The sequence below is a fragment of the Empidonax traillii genome, unplaced genomic scaffold, assembly GCF_003031625.1.
Source record: "Empidonax traillii isolate 1590-97213 ecotype Southwest subspecies unplaced genomic scaffold, ASM303162v1 scaffold803:size405832, whole genome shotgun sequence".
Taxonomy (NCBI): domain Eukaryota; kingdom Metazoa; phylum Chordata; class Aves; order Passeriformes; family Tyrannidae; genus Empidonax; species Empidonax traillii.
Window position 1 is genome coordinate 221,201 of NW_020955996.1, and position 25,143 is coordinate 246,343.

At 41.5% G+C, this 25,143-nt stretch overlaps 1 protein-coding gene across 3 annotated transcripts in view; it reads left to right on the forward strand.

Annotated features, from left to right (window-relative positions):
- Positions 1-24,773, forward strand: part of AKT1 (AKT serine/threonine kinase 1) — a 74,299-nt gene extending 49,526 nt beyond the window's left edge. For all 3 annotated transcript variants that reach the window (XM_027901635.1, XM_027901636.1, XM_027901637.1), the window contains exons 6-14: positions 572-703; positions 870-935; positions 2,809-2,877; positions 3,592-3,717; positions 5,012-5,140; positions 9,371-9,585; positions 17,659-17,746; positions 22,353-22,455; positions 23,158-24,773. In XM_027901635.1, coding sequence (XP_027757436.1) covers positions 572-703; positions 870-935; positions 2,809-2,877; positions 3,592-3,717; positions 5,012-5,140; positions 9,371-9,585; positions 17,659-17,746; positions 22,353-22,455; positions 23,158-23,237 — 1,008 coding nt within the window. In that variant the 3' untranslated portion in view covers positions 23,238-24,773. The remainder of the gene's footprint in view (positions 1-571; positions 704-869; positions 936-2,808; positions 2,878-3,591; positions 3,718-5,011; positions 5,141-9,370; positions 9,586-17,658; positions 17,747-22,352; positions 22,456-23,157) is intronic.
- Positions 24,774-25,143: the final 370 nt, after the last annotated feature.

A 25,143-nucleotide genomic window follows, 5' to 3' on the forward strand; every position in this document is an offset into this window, starting at 1 on the left:
GTTTAAAATATCTTAATTTTTTTCCCCAACTGAGGCGTGGGCTGTGTGATTGTTGCCCTATTGGCAACATAGCTAATCTCTGAGGCAGTTATTTGTCCTGTGGTTTTTGTGCTGTTCAGTGAAGCTCAGTGAGGCACAAAAAAGCACCCTCCCAGAGATGTGGGGAACATCAGAAAAAAGGTGTGAGTTTAATCCCTGGAATCAGAGCAGCATGTGCCTTTTAATGAGTGTCTGCACTGACAAAGAGGTCAAAATGTCTGGATTAGTAATAATATTTCGAGTGTTACTTGCACAGTTGAGTGTTGTCATGCAAAAGAGCGTTCAGTTAATTGAAAGCTTATGGTTTTCCCTAAATAGTTTGATTGATTATCTTTGGGAGTGCACTGGCATTCATTTTTATGGAAGAATCATTTCTTCTCCTGAATTCTGCAAAACAAAAGGATTAATGAAAAGACACATGTGTAACATATGCGATACATTCTCACATGAAGGAGCAATTCTGCTCTGAGAATAATATACTTCTTGTTAGTTCACATGTAATTCAGTTCTTTTTTGTCTGTATCATTAACAGACCATGAATGAATTTGAATACCTTAAACTACTGGGAAAAGGCACTTTTGGAAAGGTCATTTTAGTTAAAGAAAAAGCAACTGGACGGTATTACGCTATGAAAATTCTGAAGAAGGAAGTTATTGTAGCAAAGGTGAGTAGATGGGAAACCTGGGGATGTGGTTTGCCCTTGATACAGCCTTTGGTGAAGTCATGCAAAGGATTCTCAGAGTACTTGTAAATAATTGCTCTGTTAGTGTTTTACATGGAGCCCTGATCTGGGGAACTGCTTTGCTGATTTCCTTCTGCTCGTGTTTCAGGATGAAGTAGCGCACACGCTGACAGAAAACCGTGTTCTACAGAACTCTCGGCATCCATTCCTAACAGTAAGCATTTCTGCCTCTGCTGAGTGTTACTTGACATCCTGACAAACAAGGCTTTCCCTGTTGTGTGGTTGCGTTTGTTCTCTTTTTACTTATATAATGCATCTGAGATCTGTGTTTTCAGAGTGGCTGTGTATTTTGTACCCTTTCCATTTATGGGGAGCACAAATTGAAATACTTGAAGTTTTCTGATTCTTGCAGAGCAGGTCCTCAGTGCCTCTTGAAGACAGGGTTTCAGGGTGTGGTTTGACTTTACAGCTCACCCATTTAATGACTTGCTGTCTCTGAGAGAAATATCTACTTCCCTTGTCCTCCAAGTGCTTGGTCTTCTCTTTGTAGAAGAGATCAGGGTGACCCTGATCTTGTGACAAACAAGTTCAGGAAGATACAGTGGGGGAAAAACTCTTTAATTTTGTCTTTGTTGGTTTTTTTAAGCTCCCAGAAACTGTGGAATCAGAACACTGGTAATGGCAGCCAAAGGATAGTGGTGGGAGCATGTGGAATGGGGCAGGGAAGAGCAGGACCATGCTTTAACTGCTGCTTTCCTTTTGGATTGGCTTAGCTGCATAATCAAACCATACTCTCAGTTTAGACTTTCAATGCCAGCAATCTCTCTGTGCCGAGTTCAGATATGAGAGTTTCATCTCAAGATTTTGTTTCTAATATTTATTAAAAGTTGTCTCTGAATTGTTTACAACTGCTTAAACCCTCCAAGAGACTGTATAGGATCTTGGTTGTTTCCTTTGGCCAGGTACAAGGGCTTAACTGGAATTAAGCCCTGTTAAGTGTGACCTCTGGAAGTAAATATTGGCTGTATTGAGTGTAATCATGAATGTCTAAAACCTGATCCTCCCTTTCTCTGCAGTAATATGAGTAGTTTAAAAATGTCATCCCTAATAATGAAGACAGTGATACCACATGTGATATTTTCTCCTTAATTCTTTCATAAACTCAAAAACCCAAAACAAGGTCTCTTGAAGTCAGCTATGAGACTGGGTTTAGGTTGGTTATTAGGAAAATTAATAATCACCCAGGGGGTTGTTGGGCACTGCAACAGGCTCCCCAGGGAAGTGGCATAGCACCAAACCCTGACAGAGTTCAAGGAGTGTTTGGACGATACTCTCAGGCACATGGTGTGACTCCTGGGGTTGTCCTGTGCAGGGATAGGAGTTGGACTCTGATCCTTGTGGGACCCTTCCAATTCAGGGTATTCTGTGATGCTGTGGGTTATGACCAAAAATCTCAAGACTACGGCCAGCAAGTTGATGTTACTCTTGCCACGGGAACACATGTGACAGGACTATACAAAGGCATCTTGTGACACTCCATCACACCCTCCATCCAGTCTGTTTTTGCAAATTGCTCACAAACTGGTATCAACAGTGTTGCGCAATCCTCTGGCAGACTGTCAGCAGGGCAGAGACCAGGGGGCTGGTGTGTGTAAATATACACGTGTTTCATGTAAGAGGACCTGTAGCTGGTGCAGTGAAACACAGTGCTCTGGGCTTTGGCTGGGGCCTCTTGTCTGTGAGGTGGAGCCTGTGGGAACTTGTGGCCTGAGGAGGAAACTTCGCAGCCACTGTTTGTACATTTTGTGCCACTGCTAATGAGCCAGGACTTTGTTTCACAGCTTTATAGGTGCTGATAGCTTCTGCAAGGGATTGATTTAATGTTCAGTTAAATTTATTTAATGAAATGAATTGGCAGTGAATCAGTCCTCAGATGCAAGAGGAAAGTGTAGGTATGATATAAAACTCAAGGACAAAAAGTTCGCTAAAACAGAAAATTTCATGTGTGTTTCTGAAAATCTATTAAAAATGCTTTTGTAATTGTCACTATGATCCGTCTTCTAAGTCTTGGTTTAAATCTGTTTCAGGCTTTAAAGTATTCCTTTCAGACACATGATCGCTTGTGTTTTGTTATGGAGTATGCAAATGGAGGGGAGGTAAGGGAAATATAATAATGTTTAATACTTTAGGATTTTCCTGTACTACTACTAATTCTGCTTGACATTATTTAGCTGAGGTCCACGTTTGCAATTCTAATTAATCCAAGTTGTCCCAGTTAAACAGAGCTGCTTGCAGGTTTAACTAATATTAAAAATTAAGACTCTTAATTTTCTCAACTCCATTTTTAGAACATAGAGGTTTTGGGCGTAGGTTCCTACTTTACATGACAGCAGTATATTGTAATCTGACATTTAGAAGTTCAAGAAGGCAAGGTTGCTTTCTAGTTTTTCTTCAGACAAATTTTAACACTTTTTAATGAATATTGTGAGCATATGTTACTTTGGAGGGAGAAGTAGAAACTGCTAACTACTGTTACAATCAAGAAGGAAAAGTGAGAATATTAACATTTCTCTGAATCATGCTGTAGTTTTAATATGTAATTGTAGTTCAGTCAAAAAGAGTTTCTATAATTTTCTGAACATACAAGACTGCAGCACATGAACTGGTTATCAGTGTGCATCTGTGAATATGAGATGCAATTGTCTAATCATTTTATTTATGGTGCTTTTTAACACATTTGGGAACGTGGCTGGGTGAAGAGGGGGAAGGGGTTTTCTCTTAGGTAATAGCACATTCCAAGCAGGATGTCCTGCAAAGTGCAAGACATAACTCAGAAACATCTAAAGTTAAACAAATTACTGTTCTTGCAGTTGTTTTTCCATCTATCAAGAGAGCGTGTCTTTTCTGAAGACCGAGCTCGGTTCTATGGAGCCGAGATTGTTTCAGCGCTGGATTACCTGCATTCAGAGAAGAATGTGGTTTATAGAGATCTGAAGGTATGTAGAGAAATAATTTCATAGAGTTTGGGGGTTTGGCTTTTTGTTTGTTGTTAGCAAAAGCAAATGAACCCAAACTGTTAAGAAATGCTTTCCTGACTGAACTTTATCCTAACTGTTTTTGCAGCTGTTGGGTGTGACTTTATAGGATGTCTATACACTTTCATAGCCCAAGAGGCTGTATGAGGCATTTATTGGGACACTGGGGCAGCATTTCAGAAAACAGGAAGGGGTACTGGGCTACTTGGGTTTCATTTTCACTTGCCTGCTTATGTTCTAAGAGCAACTTTGCTGGTGCTCCTGCACAGTGGAACATAATCCTGGCCTTATCAGATAGATGCAGATTCACACTGTGTGAATGTTGCCCTTCCTCGCAGTGTGCTCACAGCACTATCTTCATAGCACCTGCTTCCAGTTAGAAAGAAAATTGCCTGAGCTTCATGTTACTTACTTGTTTGGTGAGCACAGAAGGGGGAAAAAAGACCCGAACCAAACAAGATATCTCAGGGCAAACAAATTTGAGAAATCCTTGAGAAAGCTGTAACGGTAGCGTTTTCTTTTTTCCTGAGAAGAGTTTTCAGGAGAGTGTGAGGGTATACTGGTAGTTTATTTAGGAGCAATCTAGAATGGACATTCTGTGTTATGTTTTCAGGCTATGTCAAAGTAATTTTGGGATTTCTGCTGGGATTTTGTCTCTCATATCACCGTGATTCATTTGAAAATGCACTTTATTTATACACAGTGGAAACCCGATACCTGGGTGGCTTTCTCAAAAATTAATGGCCCAAGCTAAGATGAATACCATGTACTGAGTAAATGCATATAGTGATTCTCATTTAAAGGGTCTCTTTGGAAGTGGTTCCTTAGCCTTGCAAATGATTTCAGTTTTATTTGCTATTATATACTGGTACAGATTATTTCATAAAATCACAGCAAAAGCAGGGATAAAGTTGTGTGAGGAGGGAATACTTAATATCTATTCAAAATAACTGGTGTTCTGTTGGGGATAATATTGTAGAAGCTAAATGTAATGTCTGTGTTCTGCATTCTTTCTGTTTATACCATTGGTTACCCCAAGACTGCAAATTAGTTGCCTAATGTTCCCTAAAGAACTAAGGAAAGTATTACAAATGTATATTTACATTCTACATGCTTTGGCAGCTACTGTTTTTCCGACCCCAGTGAGAATGGGGTTCAAAACTGATCTGCAGAAATTCGTGTCTTTCACTGACCTGCTCAGGAGCAGTGCATGTTATATATGTAATCATGTCTTTAATTTGGATTTTCTTTCTAGCTGGAAAATCTTATGCTGGATAAAGATGGACACATAAAAATAACAGACTTTGGACTATGTAAAGAAGGCATCAAGGATGGAGCAACAATGAAGACTTTCTGTGGCACTCCAGAGTATCTTGCGCCGGAGGTATGTTTATGTTGTCTGTTGTGTTAAATTACCTTCTCATTTGCTGTCCATGATAGCAGTAAGAATACAGAATAATTCCTGTGCCATCATGTGTTCATGCGCTGACTGCTGTGACACGTACTGAGACTCCTTTTTCATCATGATCTGGAACGTATCTTTAGCGTAACAATATGTGATAATTTTTCATCAGAGTAGTATCTTCCATCCACTTTAGGGGGTATTTACATTTTACTGGAACGGTGCTGGTTTCTTGTATGTAATCTAATATGTAATTTAAAAGAAAATCTTTTAAATCACTTCAAATATATACTAGATTACTTGTTTTGCAGTATGGTGTGTGTTGTCCTATTTGAAAGCTATCAACAGGACTTTGCTTAAGAAGTAAAGGTATTGTCCAATTCTTTTACTCTTTGAGGACAGTATAAGGTGACATGTGTTCAAAAAAAGAACAGACCAAGCTTTTTCTGCAGTATTTAACATGGTATGCATTAAAAGTGCCAACTGTTTTATGACTATAAAAAGACGAGATATTTCTCAGTGTTAATTTGAATGTTCCAATTTCAGAGGAATTAAATCCAGGCAGGGGATCTCAGTCCCCAAATGGTATGTTTGGGGGATTTTTTTTTTTTTTTGGTGCAATTTTTTTTTTTTTTTTTTTTTTTTGTAAATGTAAATATGTTCTTGCAGCTTTCCTCCTGGAAACACTCCGGGAGTTGTGCAACACAGGTGGTGTTATAGCTGTGAGTTAGTTACGGGCAGATCAAAAGTGGAGCTGTGTTATAGAGGATACGTGTACACACGGTGGTTCACAGGCAGGCGCTGGTTTCTCTGCCCACGCTCTGAGCTGTCTGGAAGCAGACTCCCTGCATTAGTGGGGCACAGAGCCCAAGCTAACGTGGTGTGCCTTGCACAAGGGCTGCTTCCCTTGCAGTGGGGGCTTTGCTGGTTTCCATCCAGCTCAGAGCATAGGCAGAAGCAAGTCTTGGGCCGCTGGCAGATTATATATTGTCAACACAGCCAGGATGTAGCCTTCCCTGAGCTGGGAGACTTGGGCATTGCAAACCTGCCTCGAGTTGCAGTATGCAGGAGTACAGAGTGTGGAAAACCAAAGTGGAGGAGGAATATTTCTGCTGAGAGCTGGTGTCTCTGCTGATCAGTGCTTTTGTGCTCTCTGCTTGCATAGTGGTGGCAGTGTGCTCTTGGGGCTCATTTGGTTTTTGTTGTTTTTTAACTCCCAGCTGCTTTCAAGGGCCTCCAGTCTCTTTGTAATAATGAAGAACGTGGGCACCTGTCAAAGTAGCTTGCAGCAAGGAGGTGGAGCCAATTTCATGATAACTGCCAGCTTTTCCATGGATCACCAGAAGTCTTCAGTGAATCTAAATTGGGGTCCATGCACCACAGTTTGAGATCTACTGATGCAGAGAGTAATTAACAGCATGATGCAGTGTTTATTATTCATAAACATAGCTTTTATTTTAGCTTCCCTCAAAAAATCAGTTGCTGAACTTCAGTTTCTCATCAACGGTTTTTTGTGGAGGCTAAAAATATTTATTATTTTGGTTTTGTTTTTTCCTGACTTGGAATGTGGGAATTCCCTGTGCAGGCTTTTTGTGTTTTTCTTTCTCTTATGTTATTTGCTATTATTTTTTCTTTTTAATATTTATGATGAGTTGGCCCATCCAAAAACCCTGAAGGACAAATCCTTTTGATTAACCCAGTTCTCTCCCTTACTTGCAAACCCCATCTGTGAGTTGAAGTGTTAAATTCTGGAGGCTTTTGTCATCTGGTTGATAGCATGCAAAAAATCTGGAAATTGTGCGGCGAGCGATATTCCATGCGTTTGAGGTCAGACATCCTTAAAAGCAGGGGTCTCAATCCTCTTGTCCGCATTTGTAACTCGAGTCCAGCACAGCAGCGTGTCTGTACAGTTGTTGCATCGTTGTTTTTAGGTTCATACTGGAATCTCATGCATGGATGACAGTGACTGAACCATGTCAACTTTGATGTGTCAGATGCATCAATGGCTGTGATGTTTACAGCTGTTCTGTCTTCTCTTTCAAATTCAGTCTCACAGCAGTCCAGAGCTGCTCATCAGGAAATGATGATCCTTTAATTTAAGTGAAATGACCTTGCTACTTCAGTGCTCCCCAGCTATCCGGTGTGTTTCAGTAAATTGTGGATGAGTGCAATATCTATTTTGTTACGGTATATTTTTGATACACCGTTGCTCTATTTCACGCAGTCACTAATATGAGGGTATGCTCATTGCGATAAAGAACTTTGAAGAAATAAGCATTTCATATTTCTTTTAGAATTAATGCAGGTGAAGGGAAGCGTTGCACTTAGTAATCTAGCTTATAATACAGAGTATTAATGCACTTACTTCAGTAACATTTGAGGTGTTTACTGCATTTCGAAAGCACCTGTGGCATTTATTAAGTGCACAACAAAGGCCCTTGTGGTTTTCTTTCTCTTTCAGTCTCTCCTATTGCATCTCTGGTGCGGCAGTTTAAAAAATAAAAATTGGAGGCCCTGTGACTGTTTTATTTTAGGCAAGCCAAGTGTAGGGGAGTGTGAACAGGAAGCGCTTATTGAACAGGGGTGACTCAGAGAGCGGTAACTGCGTTGTCACACAATATCTCCTGCGAGCCGAAGGGCTGCCATGCCTCGGGAAGGACAGGGCCGGCTCCTGGAATCCTGTCCGGCCGGCAGCTGTGTCGGCCGTATACATGTACGGGGCAGCTGCACAGCCAGCTGTCGTTTGGTGTGAATCATACGGCCGGGGATGCTGTAAATAGACCGACGTGGGGTAATCTAATACCTGGCAACCTTTTGATTTTTGCTGCAGGCCCTCTCCCTCGTTCAGATAATTAAGGGGAATAATTAGTGAATACGGAGAGGCAGAGTGCAAACAGTTGTTACGTGAAGTGTCCCGATTTATTTGCAAAACCTTTATCAAGCTTTGTAAGAGGTTCAGATCTTGCTTTTGTTAAACTCGAGTCAACTTTGTTTGGCCCTTTCACCTTTTTGCTTTTGAGTGTAAAGTGTTCTGAATCGCAGGGATGTAAAGCTCACACAGACACCACACAGCAAGAAAACACGATGGTGGTTCAGCTGTGGTTTGTGCTCTTAGCAAGAGTAAGCAGCTCAGTGCAGACCCGTGAAAGGAGTAAAGATGACAACTAGAACCTGAGGACAGGGTCTGGAACATGAGACTCATGGTGTCAGCTACAGACAACTGCACAGGAGACACCAAGTCTAGAGAAATCCTTGTAACATCCACTGCACAAGGCACAAAACTCTCCCTGCTCCCTTCAACAACCCACTGTGTAGAAGATCAGAAAGGCACTATGATAGGGCTTCTCCCAAGCGAGAAGAGGTGGAGGGCACTGCTGGGGTCCTGAGTCCCTTCACCAGCTGCAGGTTTGTTAGGTAGAAGTTGCCCAGGGGAAGAGAAGAATGAACTGTGCTGGGCTTATTTTTGCTGTGAGACCTGGCAAAAGTCCACCCCACTGACAGCTCCTGGGTTTGCAGCCCTCTAAGCAGAGGCAGGAGTGCCTTTAGAGCCGGGCAAAGGGGTGGAGGGGAAACATTTCCAGACAGTTTGGCTGCCGTTTTACAGCCTTGCAGCCGGTCAAATGTTAGGAGTGGTGTTCTGGCTCTTAGTGTTTAATGTAGATCAGTCACTGAGTATTTGTGGGTGGTCTTTTAGGATGTGCAGAGCCACCCTTGGGGGTGGGCAGGATGATATGAAGGTGATGGATATGTTTGGCTTGTCGTTTGTGAAGGAACAGGTTGACAATGTCTTCTCATCATACAGGCTCCTTGGTGGTTTGTTTTTTTTCTAAAAATTTGGATCCCATGTGGAACAGTTTGTGATGAATAAGTGAGAGTTTAACAGCTGGCTCTGTAATGTAATGTGAGAACAGTTCTTGGCCTTTGGACTTTCAAAGGTTGTGCTTATCATGACCATAATGTGAGGGAGGGTGGGAGGAAGGAGAGAAGGAGACTGCTGTAACATACCTGCTGCCTCCTTTCCCCCATTCTGCTCACCTAGGATGGTGAGCATGGATGCCAGTCCTTTTAACGTGGATACTCTGCAAGTACTTTGCTGGTAGGTTCAGCTGTGTCATGTAAGATGGACTTGCTGGGGTAAATTTTGCTTCTTAAATTCTGTGTTCATGCCTTGTTTGGGAGTTTATTCTAAAGCCTTTTCCTTGCCTTCTGCAGGTTCTGGAAGATAATGACTATGGTCGTGCAGTGGACTGGTGGGGTTTAGGAGTTGTGATGTATGAAATGATGTGTGGCCGGCTCCCTTTCTACAATCAGGACCACGAAAAGCTCTTTGAACTCATCCTTATGGAGGAGATCAGATTTCCACGCACATTGTCACCTGAAGCAAAATCTCTCTTGTCAGGTTTGCTGAAGAAAGATCCTAAGCAAAGGTGAGACTGTTGCTCGGTGGTTGCACAGAATCTAAGTATTTGTGCCCTCAGAAATACCAAAAAAGCCACAGAAAAATTCTGCTACAGGCTTCACAAGGAAGTCAATTATTGTGCTATGGAGAGGCATGCGAATGAAGGGGAACTGTTTGTGAGACAGGTGACTTAGGACTAACAATTTCTATGCTCCCATATGAAATAACCTTATCGTTATAACTGCAAAATAATTGAAAATAGTACTGGGCTATTGCATGTGTGCATGCCAGATATTTTTCTTTATTTAAAAGTTGAGGAAGGTATTTCTGACAAAATTGTGGTTTTATTTCTAATCCATTTAAAGCAATCATCCAACAAGGTGGAGAAAGTGGATCTACTCATTTATTTTTAACTTTTGACATGAGCTGACACCACAAATAGCGACATGAAGGAGCTTTGGTGCTGAACTTCAGAGTAGCTTGGCTGCCATTAAGCAAAACTATAGCTTGGGAAAAAGGAAGTTAAGCCTACCTTTGGTCATAACGAATCCAGTGGCTGCTGTGGGTTGCAAGCTGCTCTGCACTAAATATTTTCACCTTCTGTCCCAGCTGAGACTGCTGTCCCTTTTCTGAAATTTTTCTTTGAATCTGTGCCAGTGATTTAGCATCCTGCTTTGGACAGTAGGTGGTGGTGTTTGTACCATGTTTGTGGTGGAGTTTAAACCATGCTCAATTGACTTTTCCTATTTCGTCCTTTTGTTTATGTTTTTTTTTAATTGCTGTATTATTTAAAAAATAACTCTTGATTTTAAAACAGAAGAAAACAAACCCAAAAGAAAACAAAAAACCCTAAGCCACTAATGGCTAGCAAACAATATAGAACTAGATCCAAAAAGGATGTTGACCTTCGCACAAAGATAAACATCAGTTTAAAAACCTGCCATCTTGTCAACCCAGACATTTTTAAAACAAATAATATTGTGACTGCCCCTGATCTCCTGTCCTGAACCTTCCACCGTAAATGGACCCCAAATAGGAAATCTTTCATGTGAGGTGCAGGCAGAGTATTCCCGTTTGCTTTCTGGTGTTTGTTTAGTCTCTGTGCACGTGTGTGCACATAGCAGGAAAGGGGGTTTTGCTGGTACACGGATACTTGTAACAACGATTTCTGTCATCACTGTAGGCTATTTCCATCACTATTTTTGATGGAAAATCCTGTTGGTAGGTCTTGTAACGCAAATCCACAGTTTATACTGCTGGAGGATTCAGCTTGGCAGTGACGTGGGGAACGGGGCACAGTTGCAGCCAGGAACGTGGCCAGCCTTGTACAAGGTGGCAACAGCTGCACCCCCCTCCTGAAGCCGGCGCCTGCGAGGGGACCTCCAGGAGAAGGTTGTGTAATTGATGAGCAGCCCCCCAGGCACTGTGCTCTGTGAGCCTGGCTGCAGCCCCTGCCAACAGGATTCCTGTCCAGTAAAGTGCTGGGTTAAATGCGATTGTGACCCTTTTGTAGCTTATTCAGGTGGGGCTTTTCAATCATTGGAAACACAAGCAGCATCTGCTGCAATTTGTTCTTAAAGGAGCATCTCTGATGAACCAAAATGCAGTTTGTTGACAAACAAAGAACGCCCACTCGTTTCTAATTACAAGATTTTCCCAATGCCAATAATTACTCCACAATATGCTCACTTTATACAAATAGCCACATCTTCACATGCATCTTCTGCAGGCTTGGAAGCAGCGCTGCTCTGATCTGTTGGACAGATGATTTTCATGCTGTTGATAGAAATAACTATTGACTAGACAGGCCTGCACACATGCCTTATTGTAATTATGCCTAATTACACTGGTGCTTCCCAAGCTTTTTGGATCACGAACTGTCCTTAAGTACTGGTCTCTCAGCAATCACTGTTCCGCAACTTTTTAACTGAAGTTGTGATTTGGCAAATCCCTGGCACTTTGTGGCGTTTCAGGCAGCTGAGGGAATTGACCTGGAAGCATGAGGGGTAGAAGTCCTGCATCCTGCCCTTGTAGCGTTACATTCTCTTTTCTGGGTGGTCTGTGTGCTGGGGTGGGAGCCTGGCATACTCGGTAGTTGACTCACAGTGAGCTCATGGAACCATATCGGCGAAAACCAGCCAGAGAGCTACAAAAATACATTCACAGAAAAGTTAAATAATGTGCAGTAGTCTGGTTGACATTGGCACCTTGATGGTGCTTTGGGGAGCCACTGTGTAATTCAGCAGAAGTCCCCTCTTTCATAAAGCCCTGGGGTGGGCAGAAGTTGGTATGATTGTAAAGTTGTCTGTGGCAGAAAGCATCAGAACTGACAGCATTTAGTAACTGCTGGTGCACTTCAGAGTGGGATGGAGGAGATGGCCAAATTCATGAGAAAAATGAAACTGGGAGATGTTGTCACTTCCTGTAAAATCATCATCAGAAAAACCCCCAACGTTGGTAAAGGTTGATATAATGAAGCTCAGTGATGAGGGTTGTTTAAATATCAAGGATCTCAGGAATTGTGATCTGTGTCAGTGAGTTAAATCTTAAAAAGGACCTGTTGTACCTGAGCTAGGTATACAGAAGCAGGGTTAGCACTCTGTGTTTCGTCATACCTGCTTAGTCTCAAACTCACAGGCATATGGGGAAAATGTGAAGAACAGTAATTTGCATTCTGCTTTTAATCATGGCTGTTTTCTAAATTTGGTCATATGAAATCCATTTTCTAAGAGAAAAGGAATTTTGAAGTTTCTTTTGGGATTGATAGAAGTTTATTAATCTTGTAATGTGAGCCCTAATTTTCCTAAGAAGGAAAAAAATCTATTCTGTAAATATTTCCTGTGAATGTGACCTGAAATTCTCCTTTGCTGCTTTGTGACATGGATCAAACAAAAGGAGGTAATCAGAGCATTTTTTCACACATAAAACAACAAAGTTTTTAACTTTCATTATTCTTCCTCTGGCTGTGGAAACTGCAGCCTGTGGAAGCGGGCATGGATCAGAGCGCTCTGTGTAAATGGGCTGAGTTCAGATAGGTGGGTGGGTTTGTAATCAGCAGTGTCTCACAAGCTCTGAATCTTGGCAGGTTTTTAACTTGAGAGAAGTTCAGGAATGGTTTTATCTGAATTTTGATGGTGTGTTTTCACTACACGCTTTGGTGCTCCCTGTCAGGGTTGTTCAGCCTCTCTCAGACGGGGTTTGTTCACCTGCTTCTGTCGTCTGTGGTGCTGTTGGCCCTTGCCACTCAAGAAGGGAGAAGATGTAGCATTTCACAAACATCTGTTCAAAGATTTTATGACTTTACAACCAGAATTGTGGTTGTGCTTTTGGAGAGCTGAAAGTCACTGGGACCTGGTAATCAGTTCTTGCAGCCACACAGAGATCTGGTACTTCATTTTTTCCTAGCCGTGGTGATTCTTTCCACATCTAGAGCGCAATTTTGGCCACAGGTGCTCAGGAATATCAGAGTCAATCAAGTCTTTTCCTGTATGAAAACCAAACTCCTTGGGTTTTTTTTCCCTGTGAAAGGAGTTAAACTGTGTGTCCATGTTGTCCTCTGTTTGTGATGTTCCACTATGGGAAGGTTAAATGGCTCTTGAGCAAACTTGCTCTCAGACACAGGTAGGTCTGTAGCCCACACAGCGTCTGCTGGAGTTGGAAGAGTTAGAGGTGACACTGATGCAGGGAATGCAGTGACAGGTGACAGGAATGCAGGGGTCTGGAGGTGGTCCCAACTACACTGGTGGCCGGCAGGAGGAGATAACCTTGAACAGCTGGTCCTCTTGGACAGCAGACTTTGATGCCCTGTGGACATGCAAATTTTTGGAACCACACATGACAAATGTTTATGTTTACTCTGAAATGGCTCCTTGAGTACAAAAGTGCCTCCAGAGTCAGCTCCTGTGCCCTGCATATCAGTTCAACTGCAAAGTGTTCATCAAGTCTTTGTGTTTCACCAGGTGCTTGAGAGAGACTGAGACTTGGCTGTTGGGTACGGTAATTTTAGCCTATCTCAGTTCTGTCCAAAGCGATTTGGACAAACTCAAACAATTCACCCACAGAGATCTAAATTGAAGCTGAGAAAAACATAAAAGGCAGATTTAAAGAGATTTTTCTCCCAGCTTTCTAGAAACCAGTATTTTAGAGACTTCCCAAGCTTCAGCATCTTCAAACATGACTCATTTTGATTACTAATACTGGAGAGTGGAGACTTTTTCAGTGCTTCTGGATCTACTGTGTTTGTGTCACATGTATATAGTTAATGAAGAAGTAGGGAAGTAAGGCTCAACACAGAGCTGGAAGTTAGCTGCATTAGGCTTTCCAGAAGTCCTAATCTCTGAGCAAGAAAGCCCTCACAGACTCTGTGAACAGGGTTTAAGGAAGAATGTGGCCTTTTCCTTCCAAATCTGGAGTCATCAAATCATGCTGTTCCCAAAGCCAGCCAGAGCTTCTCTGTGCTGATAGTGCCAGTCACAGGAAAGTGCTGTAGATGCAGTTCCCAGATCCTTCCCTGGGACTATTAGAGGCCTTTGAAGGTAAGAGCCTATAGTATAATGTTAGTTTCCATCTTGACTGTATCAGAAAAGGAGAAATACATGTCTGTGTGCTTGGAGCTGGTGAACATCAATAGCTTTTCCTGAGCTGCTTTTCTTGAGCCTGGTGGGTATGTTTGTACTGTTGTAAAACCGGGTTTGGGGGCAGGGGTGACTCAGACAAATCATGTGAAGACAGGATGACAGCAGAAGTGGGGCCTAAAACTGCGTCCGTCTTCTCAGATGAGGGTAGTGCACGTGCAGGTCTGTGAACAACAGAAATCTGTCACCTCCACGTATGACAGTCTCTTCAGATGGGGATTCGCCCACAGTCAGAATTTGTATTGTGGCTCCTAATACGGCAAAGCACGAGCTCGTGGATGGGATTATTTGGCAGGGCAGAGTGGAGGTGGTTGCTCCCACTTTCCTGCGCTGCAGCCTGGCTGTCTTTACTGTAGAGACTGTAGAAACATCTTAACTATAAAACTAGAAGCTTGTGGGTTTCTTCTTGAAAGAGCTGGGAATGGACGAGGCTGCTGAGCGCTGTTTACTTTTACGTGGACGAATATTTTTTTGTTCACATGGACAGTATTTTTCATGTGATCCAGTAATTGCCATCTTCTGGATGGTGTTAACACTGTCACTGTTGACTGTGTGTTTATACATTATAATTATATACATACATTAAAAACATAACAACACATAAATTTTAAAAGTTGTTTCTACATGAAACGTCTGTGGAATGATGGCTGATTGCCCTTGATTTGTGGAGCACAGACATTTGTCATTAAATGGTTAATGGAACTTGAAAGCAATACACAGTTGCATAAAAAGCTAAAATGTGAAAATTGTTTCAGTGTAATATTGATGTTGCACTTTATTAATAATTTTTGTTTTTTGATTTAACTAAAATAGAGGGGAAAAAAAAGTCTCTCAAATGTAGATAGAAGTTGAATGAATAACCAGAGGTTTTTGGCAGGTGCTTCTTGAGGAGACCAGTTTAGACAGAAGTTTAGATTTTGAGGTGTTTCTTTGTTTTTATTTAAATTGCTTTTTGGCCTCTACACTTTCTGTTACATTTCTTTGTATATTGTAAATTTTTATAGCTTTTGATTTTCCAATCCTATTTATTGTATTTTTGGTTCTGTCTGAAGACTTAAGTGCACAGAATTTAACTCTATTGTACAGGAATCTCTTCAAAGCTCTTATTTCTGCTATATTTTTCTTTATTTATTGCATGTCCCTATGAAAGACAAACCTGCTGCTCTTTCCATTCTCACTGGTGCTTAAGCATGATTTTTGTGTTGCCCATTTAATTTTGTTCTCCTTGAAAGTCCTTTCATAATAACTCTGGAAAACAAAAGTGTGTTTTGGATTAAGTCCATGTCCAAAACAGGAGGTTTCTGTCGTTTCCCCATTTGCTTTGACTGGATTTGTTTAATAGTATAGATTCTTATAAGGTAAGTAAAGCATCTGGAGTTTTTCTTGGCATTTCCTGGAGTATGTGTTTGCCCTTCATGGAACAAAGGCTCGTATTAGATAATATATTCTGTAAAGCACTTGTACATGGCTGCAGCCAGCCAGCCTTCCTGCCTGCTTCTGCAAAACACCGTTCAGGTGCTTCTTAGCTCATAGTCACTCCTGAACTTCATGCAGTCTGTTGACATCTGTGGATAAAGAGGATCAACTCCACCCTCTCCATCGGCCATTATCACCTGTGCTGGGGAAGTAACAGGGAGTCTGGTAGAGACTTGGCAAAGCCGCTGGACCTGGGGGGAACCAGCCGAGAGATGATTACTCACAGAGTTTGTTTCTGTTCCCGGGCTGCCCTGGAGTTGGGCTCTGTTCCAGGCTCCTCCACAGCTGTAGAACGTGCTGCCAGGCAGATGGGAGAGCCATCATCAGGCTTGGTTTGGCCACTGGGGCTCTGGGGTGAACTTAGGTTGGTCTTAGAGCTTACCTTGGGAAGGAGAGAGTCACCCAGCACTTTGCTCCTGGAAGACTGGGGAGCTGTTCCACTGCACATTTCCTGAAGGAATGTGAAGGAGCAAACCCCTTAGGTTGCTGTGCCATTGAATGAGAGAGGGCCAGGAAGCAAGCAGGGGCTTTGGACTGTCAGGCACCTCTGCTGCTTTGGTGTCTCTGGTACAGCTGTGGCCTCTGCCAGTGTGCCTTCTTTGAAGACGGTGCTTGGGCATGGCTGAAGGAGTTGCATGCACCAGGTTTCCTCCCCACTCGGCACTGTGAACAGTGTCACTGTATTTGACTTTTCCATGCTGAACTGTCATCCAGTGCTGTCCCAATAACATTGCACCTTCACACTGCATCCCAGAGCTTGCAGTCTCAAGCTGTAAAAATACCACTTCAATGGCCTTTAACACAACCTCCATATCGTCTCTGATATTTTATTTTGAACCAAACCTCTCCCCTCTATCCCCAGATAATCATGTGTTAGGGCCAAGGGGTTACTGCTTGTGGCTCAGAGGACATGCAGGGCTGAACACTGTGCAGCATGGATGTGGCCTGACTGGGAATCTTGGCTTTGGGCTCACAGAACAGGCCTTATCCCTGTTTTCTGTATCAGTATAGCTCTAGCCTTGACCATGGAGAGTCAATATTTCAAGCTCTTGTAACAGTGGTAATATCTCAGTTTGCCCATGGCACTGGGCACCAGAGAACAGGCAGATCCTGGAGGTGAGCCTGGGTGAACATGGTAACACCTCCTGTACTCGAAATCCTGAGCGTCACCTTAACCTTGTTACCTGAAAGAGTCTCCTGCTGATTACCCAGTATCTGTTTTGCTTTCTTGGTGCCTGCCTTTGCTTGCAGATATGTGGTTCGATCTTTTAGAGAACATTTTAACCTCCACAGCAAAATTTAAGCATCTCTTAGCTCAAGACTGCAACTAAACTGATTGCATCTATAAGCTGTGTGGACAGTTTTATTTTGGAATAAAAGTGCTTTATCTTGATATACCTCAAGTCAATAAAACACCCTTTGTGCTTTCCTGAAGCCAGGGAGGAGGAAAGATTTGCATACGACGTGATATCATCACTGCAGTTGTCAACTGTTTTTTTTAATGGAAATTTAAATCAGGTTGCATAAATCAGGTTGCCTTAAAAAGCCCCGTCTCTCTTTCACTTCAAATCACATTCGGTTTTACTGCTGGCATCTCTCCTCTCTAGAAAATTGTAGGGGGTAGTCCCTTGTTAGTAGAGAAAAGGGTGTGTGGCTCAAACCTTTTACTTGTAAGATCTGCTGTGGTCCCCAGGACAGCATCTTTCCTGAAGGGCAGGTCTTCTGAATTGTGATAATTATTTTTTCTTCTTTGTTTGTCTGAGAGAGACCTTTATTCTAATTCTGTTTGTTAGCGTGCTTTTAAACCTTTGAGTGGAACTGTGTTGAAGCCTAAAATAGACCTTGCACAAAAAACCAAACATGTAGCAAATGCGAGAACTGCTCCCAAACGTATTACATAAACTCAGAATTTCTTCACTACCCTGTAATAAAAATTGTATGAGAAAAATAACTGTACTCAAACATTTAATTACTTATTTTGCCTCCTACAGGTTAGGCGGTGGTCCTGATGATGCCAAGGAGATTATGCAGCACAAATTCTTTGCCGGCATTGTTTGGCAAGATGTATACGAGAAAAAGGTATTTATACAACTCTTCATCCAAGGTGAACTGTAGCTGGGAATATACTGAATGTTTCAAATTTTGTTGCCCTGTGTAATGTACACAGAAAGACTCCACAGAAAAGGTTTGCAGTTGTTTTTAATTAGGCTAAATTGCTTAGTGTTTCTTAAAATACTGTAAGTGGATTACTTCTGAATTTTTATTTTGCACTGATAGGAGTATCTCTCAGTGAGATAGTTAGCTGAATAAATAAGATGTAAGGGAAATTGCTTCCAAATTTAGAGAGTATTTTAAGCTTTTAAAATGGCTTTTCCTGTGAATTCTTGTTGCCATTTCTTCCTATCAACTGACGTATCCCCTATGAGACCAGGATTATTGTTGGTTCCTGAGCATCTGAAGCAAACATTCCTAGAAGCAGTAGTAGAAGATGGACAGTTTTTTCCTCATTGCATTTTTCCTGCCTTTTCAGTCTAATTTCAGCATTCAAGACAAGTGCAGACAAGTGTAGGCTTTTGCATCATTCCAAGCCTAATACTGTGGTTTTTGTGTGTCACAAAGGACTGATAGGAAGCATCTGCACTTCATGATGTTCCTCACTGGTTTTCTGTGAGACCCACTGAGTCTGTAGGCTTTCCAGGGGGAGCCACTGAAATCAAAGAGCCCAGCCCTTTCTGCAGGAGTGTGTTTCATAAGTTTCTATGTCTCACTGCCCCTTCCTTCACAGATAACTATTTCACTCCTCCAAGATGTCCTGGTTTGTGCTCTCATGGTGACCTGCTATTGTCCTCTCCCATTTGATTCTCACCAGCCACATTTTCATAGCACTAACATGAAATGCAGTTAAAGAAAATGCGGGTCTGGTGATTCAAGGTTCCCATCTACTGGTGCCATATGATCTCATTCAGTCCCAGCCTTTCCTGATTTCCTGTTTTACTTCAGCAGCCCCTTGTGGTATCAGATCTCGTTTGATCTCTAAATACAGTTTAGTTCTCTCTCCAGTTGGTGGGAGCAGGTAAGAAGCTTAGCAGAAACTAAGTTCCTGTACCGTATTAGGGGAATTGTCCAGTTCCTATATACAACTACAAAGAGTCCTCTGTTTCCTTCCCTTCTTTCACTTCCTCACAGATCGGTGTGGTTAAAGGGAACTGAAAAATCATAAAGTAAGTTTTTGTGCTTTGAAAGTGTAGATAAGAGTTTAGACCTCAGCCCTTTCAAAGCATCCTGTGAGGGAGAGCTGCATGCAGTCATGAGGGCAGGAGGGAGTTATGGGGAATTTATTCAGTATAATATCAAAAGTGTATCTGAATTCCTGTTCTAAACAGGAAGTTGTCCCTGTTTTCACCCAGCTGACAAGCTGAATACTTCGGGTTTTGCTATTTTTATGCAGTTTAAGGTAAAAAGCTGATAATGGGGCTCAAATGTCTGGAGTGAAATTGTTAGTGATTTGATGGTAGTCCTGGTTCCCTGAATGGAAGAGAAATCACACAAGCTCGAGGCAGTTTATTTATCCATAGGACTGACAGAGATGTCAGAGGTTGTCCCGTAGTAGTACTGATTCATATTGTTCTGGAAACTCCCAGGAAATTCTAGATATTTACATCTTTTAGAGAAAACTGTGCTGATTGAGACTACTCCTGACTTTGTCCTATCCAAGGAGCCTAGATCCTGGTTTTGCTCCTGTCCCACTAGCATCTGAAGTAGGCATGCTGTGTAAATGGAGAGATTTAAAAAAAACCTGTGAGTAATTGCTACCTACATTCTGGGTGGTCCAAAGAGGATCTTGCAGCATTTACCCGAAGTGCAGTCTCATGGATAAAAGCTGGATTTTTTTCAGCTGCTGAGAGGTGTTTGTGTGCTGAGCTGGGTTACACACCATCTCCAGTAATGCTGAATATGTGCATGAACATGGGCTTGGGTAATCGAGAACACTTGCTTTGTAATTAAGCTTTTTTGGGAACAGATCTTTGCTTTAAATTATAAGGAGTTTTAAATAACTGGGGTTGTCCCCCAAATTTAAAATGTTCATCAGACTCTCCTGGAAGAGAGCTGTGTGTCTCTGGTGCAGAGAAAGGTGCAATTTAATTTGCAGTATTTTGCCCAGCGACAAGAGAAACATACACGATGAGATTTTAATCACATGCATTTTTTTTTCCGGGTCCTTTTTCTCTCTCAAACCAGCCTCAGCCTGCAGGATTCATGCTGGTCTGCAGCCGTGGGAGGCTACAGGTGGCACCTCTCTGCCAGTTGAACTGCAGAGCTATTGCAGTGACAGCTTTTCAGTAAAGCAACATATTTGCTTGGTAAAGCCAGCGTTGGAGCTTTCTGCGGCTTCCCCTCTGTTTCCAGCTTAACGTTCAGAATTTGACAGCTAGGGGGAAAAAAATGTCTTGTGGGTGCATCATAATCTGTCTCAAATTGCTTTTAACAGATACTAAAATAAAAAGGAAAATGATACAGGCAGCGCTAGCCCATTCCACATGTGTTCTCACTTGGGGTTGCTGCTCCGAGTCGTTCCGATGTGCATAGTTCGGGTGTCTGCTGCAGTGCCCAAGTCCTAAATCACTCTGTGCTGTGCTCAGTAAGCAGAGCAACTGGGGGCACTGCAAGTGCCAAAACCACCACTAGCTTAAAAGGACAGATAGAGCTTCACATTCACGTGTGCACGCACAGCCTGTCAAAAACAAACCAGGTTTGCTCTGAGGAATAGGCAGAAACTTCTGTAAGGAAACAGAGAATGGAGTTAAAATGGGAGAGAAAAATTCCTTATCCTCAACAGGGCTTTTACGTATAATATGTTGGTGTGGTTTTGACTGAGAAGTGTTATTAACATTAAAATATGAAGCATTCCCTCTTCAATAGCTTCAGGGGGACTGTAAGGCTCAGAGAGACTCTTGACTTGGGATATCCTGTTTCCTTTTCCTTTTTAAATTCAGGACATAAAGACCACTTCTAAGAACCTAGTATTTTTTTGATAGGATCATTTGCCCAGCTCTTTTAAGCCATCCTTGGGCACAGAGGGTTGTTAGGAATTAAAAAAAAAAAAAAAATGTATACTGTAATTGCACTGTCTTATTTTAAACAGAGTCTTTCCGTCCCCTAGTTTTTAAAGATTGATTTTAAACATTAAATGTTTCTTTGTATTTGGAGATACTGCCATATATAGAGACTACATTTCTTAGTCTTTATATTGAAAATGAACATGGCTCACTGGATTGTTGTTTGTAAGACAGGACAACATGCTGTCAGGTGCTCTCAAAACAGATCAGAAAGATGATCCTGGTGATAGGGAGCTTCAAACTAGTGCTTTTCTCATTTACCAGCTTGATAAGCAAATGATTCTTCACATCCAAGCAGGAGGAGAAGTTGGGGATGGGGAAGAGGTGTTTTGTACGTCCAGGATTTCCTGATGTTTGCCAAGTGTAGTGATTTCTGTTGGTGTAGTTCTTATTTGTGCAAGTGCAGGAGTGCAAGTCTTTGGGGTCACTGCATAGTTCCAGTTGGAGCACTTTGCCTTGATAAACCTTTCCCTGCAGTTTCAGGTTGGAAGCCATATACTTTCTCAGTCACGCTCCCAAATTGTTGCCCGGTGTGGCTCTGTGCTATTAAAAGATGGCCACGTGTAACCCCAGTGGTGGGCGAACAGGAGCCCAGCGCCGAGTGCTATTCCATGTCCTCTGTGGGAGGGCTCCGAGCAGTGTTTACATTCTGGCTCTGCTGCACTGTGCAGTGGGGAGGTGAGCGAGGTCTGAATCCCAGCTCCGTTGCCCTCCAAAGTTGTACGTGTTCCAACGCTGTGCATCTGTATGCAGCCAGCTCTGCCATCCCGCTTCCCAGGCGCGCTCCTCCTCCAGCCCCAGTCAAGCAGCTCCGCTCCATCTGGAGTTGCTCTTGCCAGAGCTTGCCTAGGTACACATGGATGATTTCCAGCCTGTCCGCCCGAGCGAGTCTCAAGAATAAACCCTAAATAGTGCAACTCCTGGTGTAACCAGAGGAGGATTTCACTGCTGGTTTTTGTAAGCATTCTGGTTTTTCAGAGTTCACAGTTGACATCAAACTGCTTTTGGGGACCCGGAATATAAAAGCTTAATGCTGCTGCTGGCTTGGCCTTAGTTCTCCCACGTTGGTGAGACCTCCAGCACATTTCCAGTCAGAGCTGCATGGACACAGTAGCTCTGTAGCTGAAATTTTTGGTGAATGATACAACCCTTGTGGTGATACACAAGGTTAGCTGATCCGTTTGGTATCACTAAGCATCATGAAGCTGTCTAGATGCAGTTGACAATTTCCATATAATTAGGTGGGGAACCAGTACATACTATTATTTGTAAACATTTGTAAATATGCTATTACTTGAAGAAATTTTAGGATTCTTTGTGCAATTTTAGTGCTTCTTTGTGCATTTAAATCCTAGAGAAAAATGCCTTAAATGCCCCCTGATAGGAAGTGCACATCTAAATATATATTTTTTACTGTATACGCTTCCTTCTTTGTGAACTGGTGTTTTATAGACATTTTAGGAATGTAGGAAAAAAGCATCATAGCTTATAACTACATAAAATCCTGCTTGCTTCACTTACAGCACTGCAAGAAATTTTAAGTGAACACTATTTTTTGTTTTTCATAGCTTGTACCTCTGTTCAAGCCGCAAGTTACATCTGAAACAGATACAAGATACTTTGATGAAGAATTTACAGCACAGATGATAACAATCACTCCTCCTGACCAAGGTAAAGTTTTCTCAAATGTTTGTCACTGTGTTCTCCAGACCACCACCAGAAATAATTTCCTGTGATGTTACCAGGTCTCTTCAGCCATGTGAAAGAGCATCAGTTTAAACTTGCTGGTTTTCCATAGGTACTTGACCTAGAAGCTGGTAAATTGTTGTGAAACTTTCCACATGCCTTTCCAGTTTGGGAAATGAAAAACCTGTTTTATAAGACTGAAATTATTTGTACTGTTGTCTTTTCCAACTCTGCACATTCCCACTGGAAATTAATTCTGATAATGAGTTCTGCACATGTCCGTATCCACACACACTGTGTATATGCAAGCAGTCAGTTGAGCATGGACTAATGTCCATATTCAGTCAAAATATACTTCGTTTTCCTGGTAGCTGAACGTGTTTGTTGCTGTCAAATATAAATGTCCAGAAATTCAGAACAGTGAATATGGATTTAAGCTGTGCAGCTCCTGCCAGTTTTAAGTGGACATCCGAACAACTCTATACATACACCATTCAGGACCTGGTGTGATCCCCGTTTACTGGGGGGAGATTTAAGACTTTTTCTTTGTCCTTTCAAGTTGTAGAAGAAAAAGGCAACACTGAAAGTTTCTTTCTGTGAAATAACTTTACTGTGCTATATCTTACTGTTGTTTACTTAAAATCAAAAAGGTAGAAAATATTGTCTAATGTTGTTTTCATCTTTCAGATGACAGCATGGATTGTGTAGATAACGAGAGAAGACCTCATTTTCCTCAGTTCTCCTACTCAGCCAGTGGAACCGCTTAATGTTTTGCCATTCAGAAACAAAACAGACTGCATTTTGGGGACCTTACTTCAATGGACACTAGAGAACTTTCTATATTATCTGAATTACAAACTGTGTTTGTATTACGATTTAGATGACTTTGTAGGAAGCCTCACAGATTCTGTATTTAAAACAATTCTTTGATGCATTTTTGAGAAGGAAAACGAATCCATTCTTTAAGTATTACGTCAAGGCTTTTATGCTGAATGACCATAGGTTTTTAAGAATATACACCAAAACTGTTTACTTTAGAAATAATTAAGGTATTCAACATATCAGCAACTCTGACCAGAAAATCCCCTTATTTTATTTATTTCATACAGTTCATTATCTAAATATAGAATCTGCACTCTGAACAATTAGATTTATATAGGAAGATATAAGACTTTAGTAGCTAGTGCAATAATATAAGCAACAAAGTGAACAAACTCTGGAGAGTCAAGGTTCAAACTCATTTTGGACAGCAGTGAAGCGTCATCCAGCTCCAGAAAACCAACTATAGGAACAGCATTAATGGCCTCAGTGAGGTAAATCAAAAAGCAAAAGTTATTTTTGTTATAACATCTGCTACAAGACATTACATATCAAACTGAATCCAGTGGGATTGCCACGTCGTACAGATGAGTATTCCATCCTAGACAGTGCATTTAATTATTCCATTTGCATAGAGCTTAGGAATACTTCATAGGATTGGCTTCTCAGAACCTAGAAAATGCTTGATTTACCAATCTAATACGAAATGCAACAATGAAAAATCACCCACTTCCACCACTGTACAGAAATACCACACAGGTCTAAGGGAGAAATCAGCTTAACGAGCAAGTCAGCCAGACACAAGTACATTTTGGCACTGAAGTAATGACTTGTTGCCGCTTTTTTTTTTTTTTTATGAAAAGATATATGAATATATATAAACACTTAATGATTTTTTGCATCATGCCAGATCATTTCTTTTTTCTTGAGTGTGCATTAAAGGTATCAACCAACAGTTCATGGTGCCTTCTCACTCTTGAAGATTCACTTTAACAGTGTTTTCCCATGTAAAAAAAAAATAGGTTGAAACTTCATATGTGTTTGAATAATAATGGTGTTCAAAAAGTGAACTTTTTTTTTTGTTTCTCATTTTTAATCTTAGTGGAAAATTCCCCTCACCCTATTTTTGTTGTATCATGTTTCTTTGTAATTTTCATAAAAGCAGTCTTATTCTGTCTCTGCTGCGAATGAATTTATTCCATTGTAGGTTGCGTTCTTTAAATTGCGCTTTTTTTTGTTTTTTTTTCATTCTCTTGACTGTATAAAAATGATGACATGTACTCCAGTTAACTAGCATTTAATTTTTTTATTTCAAAGGGAGTATGTTATGAAAACCCTCGCTTCCCCTTTTCATCAGAAACTGCTGTGCTTGCACAGAGAGCCCATCATCTTGACTTTTTTTTTTAACAACATTCAACTCTAGTATTTTTACTCATGATATGAAAATTTCCCTCCAAATACTTAAATAAAATTGCTTTAACGAGTTAGGTTCTTATTTCTTGTGGTAGGAGCCTTCTGAATTTGTAGAGATGCAACAACTGCTCCAGTTTCTCGAGTTTGATGTGTGTATCGCTGAGGGGTTCAGGCTGTTCTGTCCCTCCTCATTTATTTCATCTCTGTGCTGATCATTATGCAGAGATAATTTTGGAAAATGTTTCTTTGAAGGAATGCACCCTGTGCCAGAAAGTTTGTCTTGAGATGAGTGAGGACAGGCCTCATTTTGCTGTCCTCCTGATGCCAGTGAGAGTGTGTTACTGAGGCCCTGATCCGCAGAGGTGTTTCTGTTCCATCACTCAGGCCACTGTACAATCTATCACACTGTGTTTCCTCTCTTGGGACTAACATTAATCACAG